The following is a 20,543-nucleotide window of genomic DNA, read 5'->3' as shown; positions in this document are numbered from 1 at the left end:
AATCCATACTTGAACCTGAACTTTCTTTTCTGTCCTTCCTTCTTGATCTTTTTCTGGTGATTTTTCATGTAAGTAACCTATCGGGATCCTACCCCACAAAGGTAGGAATAAGGCTTGCGTATATCCTACCCTCCCTAGACCCCGAATGTGGATTATGTTGTTGTGAGATTTGAGATTTCACCTCACTAACAAACTGAAATAGTTGTTTAGTTGTTAGTAGAAGTTGGAACATAAGAGAGCTTTGAGTAATGTATGTACAACAATGTATAAGTTCTTGGTCATACCAAGAGAAACCCGTCACTTGGAGAGGACGAAAAGCATTACAAAGACAACAAGCTACAGGACTACACCGTGTACTAAAATGTATAAGTTTTTGGTCACACCAAAGAGACCCGTCACTCTGAGAGGACGCAAAACATTACAAGCACAACAAACTACAGGACTAAATCATGTACAACAATGTATAAGTTTTTGGTCACACCATAGAGACCCGTCACTCTGAGAGGACGCAAAGCATCACAGATATAACAAGCTAACAGACTACAACACATCAAAGATCAAGCATCCACATACTCGGCCTGTACATTACTAAGCTGTACATAATAAAATCCTCAAATGGATGAAGTGGCACCGTAAAACATTTAATCTCACATTGGACATGCATCGTCCTCTTCTTGTTGAGGCATCAAGTAATTTCTGCAAAGAGGACAAGTTACATGCCAATACCTGAGCCACTTCTCGAGACACAGCTTGTGGAAAACATGACCACATGAGAGACTGTTTACCCCTGCATCAGGCTCGAATTTTGTCAGGCACACAGAGCATTCTTGTTCAGGGTGGTTAGAGATACAAAGTGAGTCATAACGAAATGCAGGTGTTCGGCTTCTGAACTCCTCCATGTATGATTCTGGTGGGCTTCCACGGCATTCATCTGAGGGTCCTTCAATAGAATAGTCTTCCCATGATGCGATACGGATGCCAATCACACGAAGGATCGATTGGAGTATCTCCTTGATAATGGATATGGATATGGCTGTGTTTACTAGAATCGCACCGAGTAATCCTGCATCTGCTGGAGTCGGATATTGTGACAGGCCCATAGTGGATTGGAACCTAGATAGTGAATGAATATAAAGACCATTAGAGAAGAAACATAGACTTCAAGTAAGATTAAACTGCACCACCAAAAATGATATAATAGTGTAAACACCATAGGAAAAACTCATTTTTATAAAGGTACAAGATATAAACCAATTTTTTCCATCCGCCTAAGCCTTGATCGATAGAAGACCCAATCTTGTGTTGGTGTTTAGCAGCTACTTGGCCAAATAGTCAATGCGCACACAAATTGACCCACACACCATTATAAGAAAATCATTTTTCAGAATTTTTTTTCTAAATATTTGACACTAGCTGGTTTCTTCTCATTTGCCTAAACCTTGGTTGACATATTTACAGACCGTGTGCTGTTGGAAGGTAGCAGGTACCTAGTGGAATAGTCTAGGTGTGCACAAGTGTTACAAAAAAAAAAGTCTTTTGACACTTTCGAGGAGCACCTAAAACGATTTCTTGATTCTACAACCAAAATAGATAAGTAGCTTGGTCAGAGGTAGTAATTGGTTTGGTTGTGATACTTTCTTTGAGGTAGCAAATGTGGTAACTATTGTACATTACTATAAATCATGTCCAATTCTTTTCAAGATTGTCCATAATTTTAGAGCTTCAACACATTAACTTAACTAATCAAAGAGAAAGTTGGACAAACATAAAATCAATGACTGAATAATCTCTCTTGGCAATCAAAAGCCAAGTGATTGACACAAAAGTTTACCTAGTGTTGAAATGATGATTATTTCTTCAAAAAGCTTTTGGAAGATCTCAATATTACTGGATCTGCACAGAAAAAAGAAGCAAACACATAAATTAGTTACTATGAAGAAAATTTGCAGGTCAAAAGCAATGAGTCAGTAAAAAAACAATAAAAACAGAATCCAAGTTAAGAAATGAAAACTGAAACTGCATAAACTTAATTCTTATCAAACAGAAGAATCCCAATTTATCCAAAACCACCAACTTTTTTCATAAAGATTCCAACTTTGTGCCATTTAACAACAAAAAAAGACCTGATTTTTATCTATTCATAGCTCAAAACACTTATGGAAAACCAACCCCTGCCAAATTTAGCTAATTATTGGGAGTGGGGTTGGGGGGGTTGGGGTGGGGTGGGAGGTGTAGACATCAGGTTTCCTAACACCAAAGATAAGTTCAAAAAACTAAAAATGACAAATCTTTTCTGGGGTTAGGACTTCTGGACATTTTTTCTTGATTTTATTCCAACCCTGTTGTGTTTTTTCAATAAACACCAAACAAGATACAGCTACATGTAATTACAGCATTCCACAGAATAAAAACTTGGGATTATTGAACAAAATGTAAAGATCCAAGATAATATCAGTCATTTCTAAGTTCCAAGAATCATCATTTATCATTATAGAAGTATAAAAACAAAAAAATAAGGTGAGCCAAAATCAAATGAAAGCATAATCAAGGTGAAAAAAGGACAGAACCAGAAGAATCATCACAAATCTTGAAACTTGAGATCTGTTTAAAGATCATACTCAACTTTCAAGCATAAACAGGTGAAAAAGATTGCATTTTTTTTCACTAACCAGTAAAGAAGTAAGATTGTGAACCAAAAAAAGAGGAAACATAAGCTCATATAATTGAAAGAAAGAAAGAAAAGGGTACCTAATAATATGAAAACTTGACACTTTTTGTATACAATTTTTTTTTTTGTAATATTGTAAGAGCAAATGAGACTTCAAGATTTTGGAAGAGAAAGTTGTTCTTTTTAAGGGTTGATGTGTTGGAGGAGATTCATAGGATCCCAAAGGATTGGGACAGTGTTTGATAAAGCTAATGATGTTCACCTCCAAAGACCCCTTCTTCTATTTATAAAAAAAAATACAAAATCAAACCCTCTACTCCAAGACCACAAATTCTCCTAATTTCGAATTCGACCTCTCAGAATTTTTTTTGATAGGAAGCTTTACTTTTCAAATGGAGCCTAACACAATATGAATTTAGATTAGTCAAATTTTAATACAATATATCTAAACATCTAATAGAAAATCAAGAAAAAAATACCACAAATTGTTTGTCTGTTTGCTTTCCTCCATCTCTTTTTGTCTTTATGGAAAGTGTATCCTTTTATCTTCTTTCCTTCAATATTGGTAATATAATCTTTGGTTTCATAGGATAATAAAAACGTGACATATTTAAGATTATAAGTTTGAAATGTATTTTTAGTTGCGTGGTTAATCTATTTTTATGAAAAATATTCAAACTTGCTTTTGAGATGTTTGACTTATCTAATATTTGTTATTTATTTATCTTTCAGATTATAAAAGTCTTATACATATGTAATTTCATTACGTATTTATTTTTTTCTCTAACGATTATCTAACTTGACTTTGATATTTGCTACGATGAAAGCACATAGACAAATTTAAAGAAAATTATCCCTAAACTATCAAATTGATCTATGTATATTATTCGTACTAATTTAAAATATGTTTATGAACAATCAAAAACGTTTAAATTTACACAGAAATAATTTAAAAGGTTCAAATATATTCTACATGTACTCTATCGCATCAATCAAATCAGATCAATATCTCCACAGTGAAAAAACATTAAGATGAGCATATGACAAAAATATAAAATAAGTAGCAAACATTGTGAATATATTTTTTTTAAAAATCCTTTAAATAACATACTCAATTAAACATTATCATATAAAATAAAACAAAGATATTTACAATCAACATTACTCCAATTGAATCTTTATTGAAAATAAAGATATAGTCTTTCTCTATTATAAGTAACTCTTTAGACACCAACGAAAGCGATAGTGAAGTTGTAAGTACTTATTTATTCTTAATTAAAGATATTTGGTTTGAGTTTTCTTGAGTATGAAGTCGCTTAAGAAGCGATTCTTTTCAACACAAATTTAAATTTAATTGAGCTCCAATGTGGATAGCAGATACTAAAATGAAAAATGAAATTAAAAAAACAACTCTTTAGCTCTTTGGTTTTCCACATCATTTTCCACTCAAATGTTATGCTTTTTTTTCTTTTCTTTTTTTCCTTTTCTTTTTTGGTCAAACAACAAAAAAATTAAAGAAATAATAAAATTAGACCAAACTCATATTTTGATGAAATTTGAATTTATTTTTTAATCATTGGACTTGACTTGTTGAGCACTAAACAAAAGTTTCATTGGCTCATAGGCTTATCTTTACAATTTACATTATTGCTCAATATTTTGAGAATTTTTGTTAATGATTGGAACTTTTTTTTTAATTTAATAATAAAATTGTCCATTTCTTAGAACCAAATTGGTAAAGTTGTCTTCCATAATCATTCCAAATTCTGATTAAAAAAATTTTAATTCTCGAATTAGAAACTTTGTTGACTTAAGGCGGAATTGCTAACAATACTTCATGATAATAAATTCATTGAATCTTACATAATGTTTAAAGACGTTAAATAGAAATATTTAATTTACACCAACCATGAGTGTAACAGTTATCTTTTACAATATTATTTTATTACAACAATTAAATTTTCATCTGATTGAAATTGATTTTTCATGTTACGTTATATTATATTGTTACTATAATAATATTTTATTATAACAATTAAAAAATATTTAAAATTATTTTTCAAAAAAAAGAATCTTCTCTTCCTGATTCTATCGAACCAGTTATATTATATTTTTACTATAATAATAGCAGCTAAAAAATATTTGAAATTTTTTTTCTTTTGAAAAATCCATCGGCCAAGATATTATTCCTCCATTAATCTCGAAAAGAGATCGTTTTGGATCATATCTTAATCAAGATATATTTGTTAAATCCATAAATAACGTTGAAAGTGTTTGGATAAAATTAAAAAATGCTTATAAATACTTATTTTAAAGCCACACCCCATCCCCACCTTCTTTCTTTGCTTCATAGTGCAACATGTGGACTATTTGGTCCATTTTATTATAATGTCATCAACTACGTGTCTATTTACAAAAGGAACCTTCACATAATGTTAGTGTATATATGCCTTTTATTTACATCCTCTTTTTTCACTTCTTTAGATTCTTTATCCTCCAATGATTCCAATCAAGAAATGAACTAGTAGAAGATAATTTCCGATTTCCAGGATTTCAATATGATTTTTTTTTTTTTATAAGAGATATTTTATTTTAATAGATTAAAATTAAATGAATTTCAACGCAATTGCCAGAAATCGAATAAAAAATTGAACAAATATAGTAAAGATAAAGTTTTATCATTTGTACCAAAAGATGCTACTATATATGTGACCAAATAAATTAGCCATCTCATATTTATTATATAACTTGCAATATTATTTCATTTTTAAAATATAGTAAAAAATCTTTATATAATATAAGACTTTCGATGAAACCTATAAAATTAAAGATTCTGAAGATCTTTTCTTTCTTTCCACGAGAAATTAGCGACAAACAAAATTTTTCAGTTAAACAATAAAAATTTCATACTAATTTAATTTAATTACGAATTAGCGTATATATAAGAAAATTCAACTAGCTAAAGCTATTTAGCGACTGATTAACTGAAAATTATCGACATATTTTATAGTATTGTCTAAATAGTGATCTTCTACTTCTTTTCTTCATGCACATTTCTCTCTCTCTATATATATATAAGCTCAAAGAAGATAGACTACATTATTTGAAGAAACTCCAATCTTAGAAAATTGATAGGTATCTTACGAGTGTGAAAAAGCTTATTCCGTCCCATCAGAAAAAAAGTATCTAATAGTAGTATGTAGATACTAAGAAAATACCTGATTAAAGATTTTTTTTAAGTAATATTTTCATGAAATAAAAAGTTTGTTTATGTAATTCTTGTCAACTTCAATTACATTCATAAAAGAAATATATATATATCCTCAATAATCATGAAAGATATTCATTAATTTCTAGCATTTAAACAATTGGGACCCAATATTTCTTTGTTTCTACTATCACGTAAAAGAACACTGTGTGTCAATTTTAGAAGAAAAAGAACTTCCCATAATGTTGTTTTCCAAAGAACACCCCCACATACTCTTCACTATCTTTTATACAAGTGGCAACAAGAGATTTGTTTTTTAAAAAATAAATAAATTAATAATATGAAAATATGGAAAAATGATAACATTAGTCATTTCACTATATAGATATGAAGAGTAACAAGTCAAAGTCTCCATCAACTCTTTGTCGTTCAAAAGGTGGAGGGGAAAATAATTATTATTATCTCAAAATTTTCACATCTTTTAGATTCTTTATTCCACAATGATTCCAATCAAGAAATGAACATTTATCCTTTTGTACCAAGAGATGTTGTGTCTACTGTCTAGTACTCCCAACTCTGTCCTATTTTATTTATAATATACTATAGGTGTTATACTTTTATTATTTGAGTTCAATGTATTTAAGCCTTTTCAAATCTTATTTAGTGGGATCTCACTGAATATATTGTTGTTGTTGTTGTTGTTGGGTGTTACACTATTAAAAACAATGCAAACAATTGAGGAACGTCTATCGGTTAAAACTTAAAACCTAGCAAAATTTGATAAATTCGACAAAGTCTTTTTTTTTTACACAAATTTAGAAGAATCGATGGATCGTCTCAATTAACATCTAGTTAATATCAATAGAGTCCACGTTGGTTTTTTTTTTTACCTTTTTTCAATAAAAAGTTATATTTATATATTTTATATAACATTCAGTGGTAGTACATCGATTTTTTTAAGGAAAAACTTAAAAAAACTATTGATAAACTGATGGAGTCCCTCAGTTTTTTCTCATTCTTTTAGTGGTGTTATCTGAAGAGTTAAATATTTTTAAAAAAATTATAATCAAAATTAAATATTTTGACCTCATACTCTGAATTTCCTCCCACAAATTGGAATTGAGGGAGCACTATATATATATGGACAAACTTAGCTCATCCCAATAAGTATTTGTTCTATTATTAATTTAAACATGGAGATTATAATTAAAAAAAAACATATCTTCTAGTACAACAATATACTAGAATGACCAAGATAGCTTTATAATAGATTAAATAGAAAGGTGGTTTTATTGGATACCAATTGGATCTACCACACTGTGTAAATTAAAGGACCAAGATAGCTTTATAAAGTTCAAAGTTTATCAACTTGCGTTACAGTAGAATCGTTGAAATTTTTTTATTCTTACTTAAAATTTAAATTTAAACTTTAAAAAAGAAATTATGCTAGAATTATCATCTCCAAAAATAAATTTTGTAACGCATGAATTCAAATACCAACATTGCATAAATAAGGATAAATTCTCTATCGAACAGTCAAATATATAAGTTTTTTTTTTGTTTATACAATAAAATTATATTTGATCTCAACAATTAATAGAGAATTTAAGTCATATTACAAAGAATTCATCAAAACTTTACATCAGCATGATGACTAACCACTTTTGGCTGTATTCACAAAAATATCTCATCGTTCTTGGAACTCTCTAGAGAGTATTTCAAGAATCTTATGAAACCGTTAGACTTATATTTATAAAATCCACTTGGTGATATTATTAAAAATAATAATAATATATCTAGTATAATTTATAACTAGAGCTTTTTGGTCATTAAATTCGACAACGTTCACTCTTTCATCTTCAGCTGCTTTATATACTCTGCACTCTCATAAAATAGGATTTTATTTTCCTGTTATATTGTTGAGAAGAATATGGTCATATTGAAACACTATCGCATAAACAAGACGATTTTCTTGTTAAATTCTTTTTGCGGTTCAAATATATAAAGTCTGTAAATAAATGTAGACTTTATCTCTATTTTTATAAGTCACAAAATTGTTTTTGATTAACTCTCGCATTAAAAAGAAAATATTCGATATAGAATTGTGAAAAAAAGAGACGATAAGTAGCAAAATTCAAACAAATACGTTTATTATGTACTTGTTTTTGATATTATATTAATTATTTTAAAATATTTAATTTAGAGGTAATTTATACTAGTATATATTTTAAGTTGTGACACAATACGCGCAGATGTGAAGACATCTTGTCATGACAAGTGCCACGTAATTTTAGAGTTGAATCGGAAGAGTCAGCCTGTACGGTAAGGATTTTTATGTGTGCGTATTATTATTAATTAGCAACCTACAAAATTAAAACAGTTTCTCTGTAATCAGTCATTTATAATATAAAATAAATTATTTTCGTTTTTGATAAACTTAGCAATGACTAGAATTATACTAATCCTCCTATTTAACAATACTCGATCATATTCGAGTACCTCATATCTTTTTCGGGATGTTTCAAGATTCGATTTTTTTAATATAATTTTAACGAGACCTCACACAAATAGAATTCAGTATTTCTTTATTGATGGCTAACCCAGGACTGTCTATCATTTATTTCTTTTGATTAATCGAATTATATATATTATTCAAGAGCTTAAATAAAGAGGGAAATACTTAAAGGAACAAACTATCAGGCCTTATCTTATATCTTACCTCAACAAAAAAAATTAAGGAGAATAATGATTACATACCTTAAGGCTGATTGAAACTTTCCTTTTTCCTAGTCTTCATTAATTACCTCGATAATCCTTTTTCATCGCTCTCCAGTAACCCATGCGTGGTACTTATAAAATGTCACCCTAATTATATTGCGAATCATTCAGGTAGACTTCTTAAAGAATTAGAAGGCCTAGTATACTGCGATGTATGATTTGATCGAAATTCTAGACACCACATCAATTAAAATTTACTAAGTATATATACCTAAATAATATAATTTGTAAGAAACAAATATATATATATTAGAATCGCTTGAGAATAATGAAAAAAAATAATTTGGAACAGGAGATAAAGCACAATATATATGGTTTGAGAATGCAATTAAATAATAAAAATGTATTTATTGTGCTAGTTTAATTTTTTAGATGAAATGATCATATAATTCAATACTATATTAGAGCAAGAAGAAATCTTAAGATCGAATCTCATCAACACCCAATTTTTTTTTACATACATGTCCCATAAAAAATAATTAAGCTCACGCATGAGTAAGCATGACGAAAATATAATTAAAATAGTATTAAAAATGATATTATTCATAACCGTTTGAGATTAGATTATATCAAAGCAACAATAGATCTTAAGATCGAATCTCACCATCATCCAATTTACTTATTTGCTCACGCGTGAGTAATCATGATGAAAATATAATTAAAATAGTAATAAAATGGTGTTATTCCTAATCGTTTAAGCTTAAATTATTAATTTATTACTCATATATCAGTCGACTCACGATAAAAATTGTAGAAAAAGATTTGTTTTCGAACTTTAGAATTAAGTCATCATTGAATTGTACTTTTTCCATAAAAATTTTTAATTCAAATTATTAATCAAATCTCAAAACAGTTACGAATTAAGTATCAAATAAAAAACTAAAAAATATATATATAGGAAGTTACATTTGTCGTTACACAACAACCAAAGAAAATCAACATAAAATTTTGAGGAAAATGCATATTATATTATACTATACTATAAAAGAAGTTAAACCAAAATCTCAAAAAAATTAACTTTTAGCCAAAAGTTCCGTGAACTGATTTTTTTTTAAAAAAATAAAATTGTGATGGACACATACTTTTCATATGATATTCACGTGTCTTTACCTTTGTAATTATTGGCCAATTTTGTTTCTTTATTAAAGCTTAGCTATTACAACAATTTGTCCTCATCTACCATAATAAATGAATAAATAAAAGGGTGAATATAGCAGAAAAATTTATATTTGGTATGATATTCAATATTTGTTAAAAAAATATATAGTTACACATCGAGAATTATTTTTTTCTATTCCTATTAAAAAAGTCATTTTCCTAATTTGTAAATTCTAAGAAATTATAAAACTGAACTCATATAGCAAAAAGCAGAAGTAATGAATACATCTGTTCGGATTCATTCAAATCCTATGTGAGATTAGTCAAATATATCATATGAGATCGATAAATAAACCACGTAAAATTTTGATAGTGTCATTTTTTTCCTATTCAAATCGATTGAGTTATAAACTAATTAGTTAATGTTGGTATATAAATTAGTTGTTTTATATCATGTTTGTTTTTTGGTGCAGATTTTAATATTAAAAATTAATGTTATATAACATAGTTATAAGTTATATGAAAATTTATATGTTATTTTATATGTAATAGAAGGTAGACCAAGTATAATACAAATATATATATATATAAGAGTAGCTAAAGATAAAAATGCAAATTCCTAAAACTCAATTCTTGTATCTCTATTAGTCGTATAATAATTTTTATATTATATAATATTTTTGAAATAATTCGTATTACTATGTCCCATATAACTAATTCACGTATTACAATCAGAAAAATTAAAATAAGAGGCATGAACTATTTCTTCTAATTTACTTATTTTTCAAATTTGATAAATGTTGGTTGATTATATATGATGATATGAGTACTCATTGTATATTTCACCTATAATTTTTCTGGTCAACATTTAAATTTGGTTTTATCCAAATCTTTTGATTCTTCTCAATTTTTTTTTATGTGTTTGACTGTTGCTGAGCTGTTTCTAGTCAATGTTTTAAATTTGATTCTATTCAAAAATATTTGATTGACCTCAATATTTCTCACTTGACTGATTATTGCTGAGTTGTTTTTGGATATTAAATAAATCTCTTTATAAGGTAATTTTAATGTCCCCAATTTTCCTCTTTTAACATTGGTTTCGCTATAGCATCCGCCACATTATTTACATCAAACCAAATGACCCCTATTATAATCAAGATTAAGCTCCAGTTATTTGAAACTTAAAAATTTAAGTTTTTGAAGTTATGGTATTTAGACATGTATTTTACTTTAAAAAATTAAAGCTTTGTGAGCGAAAAATCTCAAAATCAATTTTGAAACTTGAAAACAAATTTTGAATGATCTAAAATCTAAGGCAAACAGATACTTGAAAATAAAATTTTGAAATATGATTCAAAATTTATGGGCAAATATTAATTAAAGGACAATGGACAATTTCTATTTAAGCATTATTGAAATTACACAGTATGGAATTATGAATTAACAATATAACAAAATTTCATCTCAATAAATCCAAATGTTTTCTTTTCCAAATTTTTATAGAACAACTTTACCTAGCTAGACTACAAATGATGAAATTTGATAAGCCACCTACCCACCCAACAACAACAACAACAATGAACTAAGTTAGGAATTTCGCTAAGAATACCCGAAAATTCATATATAAATATAAAAAGTCATATTTCACCTATATATGCAATATATAGATAAAAAAAAATATTCAGTTGTCCACCATTCGATGTACGCAGCTATCTTTGGTCAATTTACAAAGCATTTTGTTATAAACGAAATCAACTTCGATGAAAGTTCAACTATTTTTGAGAAAAAACAGAAATCGCAATTAAATTCTTCAATTTTTGGTTGATCTGCAGAAGAATTTCCCAAAGAAAATTGTGGGGATGATGAAGTACTTCCATCGAAAAATTCTGAATTTTTGTACTTAGGTATCTGAATTGGTTGATTTTTCAGAAGGTCACTGAGGCTAACATACTTATATTCCACCATTATTTCCTTGGAATTTTTTTTTGGTGAAACTAGAACTTTTATTTTTCTGAAGAGAAAAGAAAAATAGTTTTTGTGCATTGAAAAAATAATATATGGGAGGATATATATAGCACAAAGTACAATAATTATGTAAGATGTTTGTAATATGAGTCTAGATTATGTGACATCTTTTTTTCTTGGGATAATAGTGGATTAATTACTTACTTAATTAATTATAATTTTAAAGGAATCACTCCATACAGATTAACTTCTTTATAAGAATTTAGTTTATCCGAAACATTTGTTACGTACTTTTTTTTATAGTGATGAATATTGTTATACACCTAAAATGTATAACAATTGGCATTTAGATCTTATTGATTGTTATAGACGAAAAATATACATATTTTTTTAAAATTTATGTTGTAGAAAATAATAAATTATTTAATTTTATAATATCAAATGATAGTAATAATTCATTAATACAAAATCTTAAAAGCTTTTTTTGGTTTCCATCCGATATGTACGCACATTGGAGTCCGATTAATTGGAATTTTCGCCGGATAGGGCCCCATTCCACTAAAGGATGTGGTGCAGTGGATGAGACTGCTCCTCAAACCAGAGGTTTCGAGATCGAGCCATGCGTACGGAAAAATTCTTGGTAGGGAGCTACCGGTGTCCGGTACCCACATTGAAGTCTGAATAATCCGAATTCGACCCGGATAGGGCCCCATTCAGGGGGTAATGCTCCCTAAGATTTTTCCATACTCACGGCTCGAATTCGAGACTCCTGATTAAGAAAGGAGTAGTCTCACCTTATAAGCTAATACTATTGATAGGTTGGAATGTTTTGGGGAGAAAGGAAGGCGTAATTCATTTTTTCTCTGGGAACAAATTAAAAAGAAAGTGTGATACGTACATTAGGACAGAGGAAGTAATAGATTGTTTTTATTATTATTGGATAATATATATATATATATATATATATAGTTGAGTAAGATTTTTATAGAGGGGTAATCGTATAAAGAATGTACCATTATAACGATGAACGTTGTTGTTATAGAATGACATTTCTTCACTTTCTATTTCCCCGCATAAGGCAATGAAATGGACTATTCTGATCCTTTCCTCGAAAACGACTCCAAATAAAATGTGTTTGTTATCGTGAAATAACATTATAAAAAAATGGATTTTAACTTGTTATAGAGAGGTGTGGCTGTCATGGCCATAAAACACGATTAATTTCACGTACAATCAATAAACGAGTAAAATCAAATATGATACAACATCCCTACTATGCATGACTAAATTTCTTTTCTATTGATTAAACCTCCCATGAAAAAAGAGTTGTTCGCAGTGTATACTCAGTATATAACCTGTATATAACAAATATACTATCAGCATATAATGTATACACATTGATTATACTAGCTAAAAGTAGTAAAAAAAAATATTTGTTGTTGTGACTTTGTTGGGCTTATTGTGCAAAAATCCCAAAAGTTATTAGAAACTGTTAATGCATTATCAAAAATATGCGGCATATATAATTGGATTTCAAGAAACAATAAGATTAAAAAAGGCATCCCTCCAAAAGAGGGTCACACCCCAAGAAATGTGATGTAAACAACCTACTCTAATGTAAGCATAGATGACTATTTCCGCGTCTCAAACATATGAAGAGACAATAAAATGATAATATACATTCCAATGTGATGCCCACAGTTCCAAAAACCACAATTTGTGTTATTACAGAGTGATAATAATATTAAACTTCTCAAGACTCTAACTGCTACATATTTTATCGGTCGATTTACGCAAATAGCCATTTTAAGGCCTTGTACATAGAAGATGGCATTTTTTTTTGAAATTAGACCAGTGGTCTGAAGTTTAAAATCCAAAACTACTATTCAAACCACAGGTCTAATTATGAAAAAAGTGGCTAACTTTTAAATACAAGGCGACAAAAGTGGCCACCTGGTGTAAATATCACCATTTTATCTTGCAACATAAATGAACTAGTTTACAAGAGCAAGCTTTCGTCTATCTCGATAACTCATTATAGCATTTAAATTCTACACACTGACCATAATATACATGATATGTTAACATAATAGCCGAGGAATTCACAATCTCCGGACCTAAGTTCACGTGCAGCTAAGTTCGTCAGTCACCTAGTTAAGAGTTGCAAGAACAGAAGCTCAGAAAGTCCCAGCATACTCGTGGTGAATCTTAATCACTCTCCTGAAAGAAGGGTGATTGTGTGGCTCCAGAAATGGCAAAATCTAGCTTCTCTGCAGAATTCTTTAGTTGATAAAAATGAGGCACAATGTATATGCTTTGAGCTTCGTTGCTCAGAAACGTCGTGATCCCCTGAGACAATCATACAATTTGTCATTGCAACTACAAGTATGGTATTCTTTCATCCATTTGGAAGAAACCTCAAATCATTTGGTCACAATTTAAAACGGATTGTTTGTTTCCTTATATAGTTATATACAACATACCCAGTGAAATCCCATAAGTGGGGTCTGGAGAGGGTAAGATGTACGCAAACCTTACCACTACCTCATGGAGATGGAGAGACTGTTTCCGAAAGACCCTCCTTATATAGTTATATATATGATAAAAAAGTTTACCATCAATAGCTTCTGGTCGGGAGAGGATCATAGTCGTAAGCATCACCAGCCTTAATAAACCGTCCCTTCACACGCCTTCTGACGTCAGCTCTTGCCTTGCGGGAAACATATCTCACTCGCTTGTCAAATCTATTATATTATAAGAAGACAGTTAAAGAAGGTATTGGTAACCTACCAAATCGAAGAAAACTTCATGAACCATGGTGTACATAAGCTCAATAAACAAGATATCTCAACTAGTTCCAAGGAACCAAAGACATTAAGAGCGGTATCATTTCTCGTTTCAATGTGATACGGTAACACAACTGAACAGAACTAGAGATGCTACTGAGACGTGCATATCAATGATTAGTAAACAAGAACTTACTTCCTTGTCTTCTTTTTTTCCTTGTAGCGCAACACAGCATTGCTCCTGCTAATCGATGGCGATGAAATTTCAGGACATGGAGGACACCATGGTGGCTCGCCCATCAGGAGCATCGGGGAGACTCCACATTCTTGGTGATCTCCAGCACTGCATTCTCCACCAGTTTGGTTGGAAACTGAGAGGCTAGATTGTCTAGCAAAGTAAAGGATAGAATCCGTCTTGCAGCTCATCATGGAATCTGCAGATGCTGCATCGCTACATGTTGGCTGCACTGTATTTACCCACGCAATTGATGATCCCTGGTAAAGCATTAACATATTTAGGTTCATTCATGTTTAGTATGACTGGGGTAACACTTTCCCAGCAAGATCAAAGAATAATAACAGATGACATGATAAAGAGCATCAGAACACAAGAAGACGAATATAGCGATATATACCGCTCACAAACAGAGAGATGTTGGAAGAAAAAGACGGAAAATAGACGTTCTGCACTACAAGAAGGAATCAGTATTTGTTTTGGCATCTAGGACTAGATCACTGAGGGTCTATCGGAATCAACCTCTCTACCAGGCTTCACAAGGTAGGGGTAAGGCTGCGTATACACCACCCTCCCACTACCAACTTGTGAAATTACACTGGATATGTTGTTGTCGAATCTAGTACTAGATCCTGCTAAAGGTTGGTGAAACAAAAAAGATAAGTCATCCAGCAGCAGAAGGAATGTGTCGCAATTAAGAAGTCAGATTACTCGCAAGAAAAATTTACTACTCTTCAACTGTCAAACAAATCTAGATGAAAAATTACAAATTGCCTCTCTACCCCACAGATTGCATACACTCTACCCTCCCGAGACCCCACTTATGGGATCACAGTGGGTATGTTGTTGTTATTGTATTAGTACAGTCTGTGCCAGCTCTGACTATAGAAGTCTGAATATCGTAGTAACTTCCCAGCAGACATTTTCTAAACATCACATTGCCATGTTATTAATTCCAAAAAAAATTAAAAAAATAGCAATGAATAGAATTACATATCTAAGATGGTCCTTCCTACAGATACATTGTGAACCCTTACGTGCTAGTTCAGCAAGTTGTCCATTTTCTGTTTCTCGGCTAACTGACTTCCAACCCCTTTCTCTTACTCCTCTCCCTCTCACAAACTAAATGGATCACCCACACAATAAAAACAGAAAAATACAGCTAAAATGCAATGCATTCTTCAAACACTCTACATAAACAACAAATGGTAGAATTTTTATGACAATATGTAATAATACTCTTCTGTTGTTGCTGTATGTAATAATAACTCTGAAAGTTTTCAAATGCTCTATTGATTTGTCTATGATAAAATAGAGGGAGCGGTTGTTGAAAAAATATAGCAGCAGTAGTCGTCATTCCTGTATGTGTACATATCTACAGGCCCGAAGAAAATTTCAATGTCCATTGATGATTTAAATGTTTAATATTTGTTGAAGCAAATGTCATTTCCTTTTTGTAACTGAGACACAAACCTATCACGTGCTGACACAGTGAATTCATTAAAAACATCAAAACGCAGCATTTGACATCAAAAGTTTCAGAAAAAGAGAGATGTAGTCTAAAACCTGCTACAACATATAGCATAATAGTCCAAGCATTGACCTACCATGATTGAAAACATCCAACAAAATTAGTATTATGTAAAAGGAGTCCGACTATTAATAGTACACGGCTACAATAGATATAAGCTTCCAACTCTCTATACCTGAAATCAGTTGCTGGGACCATCAATCATCAGGAACTTGGAAGGTTTTGGACTACATATATGTTGTAATTGGTGCATCAGTCGCAGGTCCTAAAATTTTAGCTAAACTATAGGAAACTCTCCTCATGCAACATACTACTATTTTTTATTTTTTTTAATAAACCGTGGTGTTTGGTCCAACTTGCACGCACCTCGACTAATTCCACGGAATACCTGCCACCTCTCACCAACAACAAGTACTACATAACTCTGCAAAATACTACTGTTTTTGCTTTCAGCACTGTTTCTAGTTCGTTATACTATTCATTTCAACTGTTCTCCCAAGGCCCAGATCCCGTCCACATGGCTAATACCAGTCCAATAAAGGCTGAAAAGCTAGAAGCTATATCCAACGGGTACTATTAATGTCGATTGCGTAAGTGGGAATTGATCCATTTAAGTTGCAAATACCAATCAAGTGACAAATATCAAAACTAGCAGAAAACTCAAAAGAATCTATCTACCTCTTATCTCTATATTGTATATTTTCCAGCTAAATTTATGATAATTCAGCTACCAGAACCACATTCTGTTCGGGTATTGATCACGCTATTCAGAAGTTTCAGTCCTTCCATCCCAGATCAATTTCTTTCACTTCAACCTAACATTGACAGTCGATACTCCAAGTTTATTGGGAATATCCCAATGGTGTAATGCCTTTGACAACTCACAAGACAACCAAGATCTTCAACTTGGCTCCTAAAGGTAATTTACGGCTACCAGTCATACAATAAAACAATATGGCTTTTTGCCACTGGGTGACTAGGGATGAGACCAGACCGACCATTGTATGGACACACCAGTGATTAGACTAGTACTCTCCCCCTTCAAGAAATCTATAAAATGGTTCATGCTATAAATTAATGAAGACTGGTCGTCCCCAGCCCCTGAAAGTTCATTGTGCCATTCTCTCTTTCCTTTTGGTCGCAAACAAAAGAAGGCGCAAACTAAAAAACTACAATAGAACATTACACATTTTGTGGACATCCTTCCACATGAAGAGAAATGTTTTTGCTAAGTAGTGTAAACTGTCAATGAAGAGAAATGATTATACTAACCAGAGATGAGGAGAGAAAAAGTCAAGTAATTCATAAGTTCTTGATCTAGCTAAAAGTAATAGGTGATGGCATGCCATCCCTGTAAAAAAACTAATAGTCAATGAAAAGTATATGGCAGTTGAAGTATATGCAGGAGAAACAGTGTTAACGTGATATAGTTAATCCGCAGACCCACCTCGGCAGCATTGGCACCCCGGCAGCTGGAGTCGGCACCTTTTATGTCCTTCATTCCAAAGAAGCAATCAAGATTTTCATTCTCAAATAGCTCATCCGGATAATTGAGAGAATCACCAAATAGCTCTTCATAATTCTCAATACTCAAGTCCACCGCATCCATAATGAGATTATCACAATAAGGATCCTCCTCAAATAAACTAGAGCCTTTTGCTTCCATATAGCAACCCTGAAAGTTAATAAAGATAATAGCTCATGAAAATTCTCAAAAGTGCCAAAAGGAGAGACAATCATGCTTCAAGAACAGACATTTTTAGTCAACCACTTCCCTCCTTCCCCCCACCCCACCAAGCCGTCGGGAATCAGGAGCAGAGTTGCTAAGACTGCTTATATGGCAAAGTGATATATGAGGCAGGATACTAGGATGTAAATGCAATCAAATGCTAAATAAAGCATATGGAGTTCTTCTGAAGATAGAAGAGAACATCGGAAATTAGAGTTTATCTTTCCTCAATCATTTCGACACTCTTAGAACTCTAACTAATTTCTTGTGTAGTGTAACAAAAGAACAGTGCACTGCCAAATCCAAAATGAAGTTTTCAGGGCATCCCTGAAGAATAATCGTTGCAAAACAACCTCGGGCTTTAGGATCCAGCAGCGCAACACTAACAAAGAGTAGGGGGGGGGGGGGGGTTATATCAACAGTCAATTGTCATAGTTTCATCAAGGACACGACACTAATGTCTTCTAGAAACATGGGAATCAGTTCCACAAAGTTCCATTCATTATCAAAAAATAAAAATAAATCAGGCAGCATTTATTCACTTCTACCAAAAGCATCGCTGAAAACTTAGATTACCTTCGACGAAGATCCAATTGGCGGTTCCACATTATGCAGTTTGTTGTCAAAAGTAGGCATAGACGATTCCATTAAAAAGTTCGATTTGTCTGAAATATTCATGTCATTCTCTTCGACTGCCGCACATTCATTTAGTGAGTTGTCCTTCCCTTGAGGACCTTGACCATCCCTAAGGAGGTTATCATTGATGCTCATTGAACCCATTCTCTGTTCACAAGTATCACCAATTGAAGGGTCATCTAATAGAAATGACCAGATATTAGAAAGTTCAGCAGCGGAAGGACATCCCGTATAACAACTAAGTGCTTGCCTCTTGTGCATTGATGAACCTGAACTAGAACTAGCATGACCTGACCAATCACAGTTCTGGCAAAGAGATGTTCTCTCCTCAACACATCTAACAACAGCTGGTTGTGAATTACATCTTTCACATATAAGCGTCCTGGAATGACGTTGCGAAAGGGCATTTGCAGAATGGACATTTCGATCACACGACAAACATAAGCAAGCTGCATCAGACCGGCAATATACAATTGATCTTTGCTCTCCACAGTATTCACATATATAACCCATAATTTCTTTTTTCCCGATTATTCTAGACCAGAATCAATCTACTGATCTTTAGCCTTCAAGCAGAAAGTTTACAACTTTACGTGACAGAAGATGATTTGCTCAACTGATTTCGTTCTCTTCTGCAAGAAGGAACAAGAATCTGCATTATCAAAAACTAATGAGTAAAAAAGATGCAATTTTTAGTACAGTACAACTCTATCCTTCATATTCAAATATCTTTTCCCCACCAAAATAAGAAAATTCAACTTCTTTCATGAATTCAAGAATTCAAATTGGGATCTTGGTCAGTAAAATAATACTTTTAAATACAACTTAAAAGAGAATGGAAAAAGAAAAATCAACTATGCTACTTTTGTCAATAAAGGAAAAAAGTGCTACAAACTAGTTGAGAATCAAGCATCCAGACAAACAGTGCAGAACTTTCAGAGTCACAACTTTCTTTCTTTCTGAGCATCATTATTATCTACCACAAAAAACAAAAAAAATGACATTTTTTTTACTTATTAAATTATCTTAAGCTAGAGAGGATAGCAATTTTAACAAGAAGGGAAAAAGAATCATCAAAAACAAAGAGATAGAGCTCAAGACAAAGCATAGAGAAAGATCTAAACAATAGAAGTTTGAGAAACTTCAAAAGTATCAACAACCCAAACACAGATTCAAGAAAAGCAACCTCAAAGAACTCAAAAAAAAAATAATTTTTTTACAAATCATTCAAGAAACAGAACCCCATGTCAAAAGTAGGACTTGCAAGCAAATATTAAACAATGGAAGTTTGAAAAACTTCAAAATTATCATCAACAACACAAACAGATCAAACAAGAAACACCAACACAGATTCAAGAAAAGCAATCTCAAATGAACTCACAAAAAAAAAACCAAAAAAATCAGAACTTTACAAAACATTCAAGAAAGTAACTAACTTTACCTGATATAACCTTGAAGCTGAGCAAAAAAAAAAAAATCAACACAACAAAAGGGAAACAAGTACAGATAACCCCTTTTACAGCAGCTTTTTTTTTCTTTTCCAAAGGTAGAAGAAAACCCCAATCAAGAACTATGCCTTTCCAAAATATCTTTCTCTATTTGTGTGTGGGGGAGTTGATTTTGGAAGTCTCTTTTTTTTTGTATGTATAGACTGATGAACTGTTGAGTCGTGATAATATCTACAAATAAAACAATATTAAAGTTGATAAAAAAGTGCAAGAGAGAGAAAAGGAAAGAGGGGTATCTTGTGGGTCCTTGTCCTTTTCATAAAAAGAAAAAGTTAGGCCCTCTCACCACCCCTCTACCCGCCCTCTCCACTCCCATTTGGTGGAAAAGTGTGTGATGTGGCACCCTGTCTTTCCTTGATATTTTTTTAGTTTTGAAAAAAATAAAGTTAAAAGCATTTTTG

At 31.6% G+C, this 20,543-nt stretch overlaps 2 protein-coding genes across 6 annotated transcripts; both read right to left on the bottom strand.

The window, feature by feature from the left end:
* Positions 1-246: 246 nt before the first annotated feature.
* LOC129871474 (probable E3 ubiquitin-protein ligase XERICO) lies at positions 247-3,221 on the bottom strand. 4 transcript variants are annotated; one of them, XM_055946392.1, is made up of 3 exons: positions 3,148-3,221; positions 1,832-1,893; positions 247-1,113 (listed from the first exon to the last, which is right to left on the bottom strand). In XM_055946392.1, exon 3 carries the CDS (start codon positions 1,098-1,100, stop codon positions 648-650), a length of 453 nt encoding a protein of 150 aa, XP_055802367.1. In that variant the 5' UTR covers positions 1,101-1,113; positions 1,832-1,893; positions 3,148-3,221; the 3' UTR covers positions 247-647. The 4 variants fall into 4 exon arrangements, with proteins under 4 accessions (XP_055802367.1, XP_055802364.1, XP_055802366.1 ...); XM_055946389.1 differs by lacking the exon at positions 3,148-3,221 and adding an exon at positions 2,749-2,935; XM_055946391.1 differs by lacking the exon at positions 3,148-3,221 and adding an exon at positions 2,670-2,732.
* Positions 3,222-13,370: 10,149 nt separating this feature from the next.
* On the bottom strand, positions 13,371-20,302 carry LOC129870838 (zinc finger protein CONSTANS-LIKE 9-like). 2 transcript variants are annotated; one of them, XM_055945713.1, is made up of 6 exons: positions 20,076-20,302; positions 18,575-19,286; positions 17,717-17,944; positions 14,700-14,998; positions 14,333-14,461; positions 13,371-14,066 (listed from the first exon to the last, which is right to left on the bottom strand). In XM_055945713.1, the coding sequence occupies exons 2-5, from the start codon at positions 19,145-19,147 to the stop codon at positions 14,335-14,337; spliced, it is 1,227 nt and encodes a 408-aa protein (XP_055801688.1). In that variant the 5' UTR covers positions 19,148-19,286; positions 20,076-20,302; the 3' UTR covers positions 13,371-14,066; positions 14,333-14,334. The 2 variants fall into 2 exon arrangements, with proteins under 2 accessions (XP_055801688.1, XP_055801689.1); XM_055945714.1 differs by having other exon boundaries at positions 18,575-19,266.
* Between the last annotated feature and the right edge of the window lie 241 nt (positions 20,303-20,543).

This window comes from Solanum dulcamara, chromosome 10 (assembly GCF_947179165.1).
Source record: "Solanum dulcamara chromosome 10, daSolDulc1.2, whole genome shotgun sequence".
NCBI lineage: Eukaryota > Viridiplantae > Streptophyta > Magnoliopsida > Solanales > Solanaceae > Solanum > Solanum dulcamara.
This window is presented reverse-complemented; position numbering and strand designations above follow the sequence as displayed.

Excerpts from the sequence above, each read along its gene's own strand:
- LOC129871474 (XM_055946392.1), bottom strand. The coding sequence starts at position 1,100 with ATGGGCCTGTCACAATATCCGACTCCAGCAGATGCAGGATTACTCGGT.
- LOC129870838 (XM_055945713.1), bottom strand. The coding sequence starts at position 19,147 with ATGGGTTATATATGTGAATACTGTGGAGAGCAAAGATCAATTGTATAT. Across the intron at positions 14,999-17,716 it reads GGGGTGCCAATGCTGCCGAG|GGATCATCAATTGCGTGGGT; the intron begins GTGGGTCTGCGG and ends ATGCTTTACCAG. Across the intron at positions 14,462-14,699 it reads GAAAAAAAGAAGACAAGGAA|ATTTGACAAGCGAGTGAGAT; the intron begins GTAAGTTCTTGT and ends ATAATATAATAG.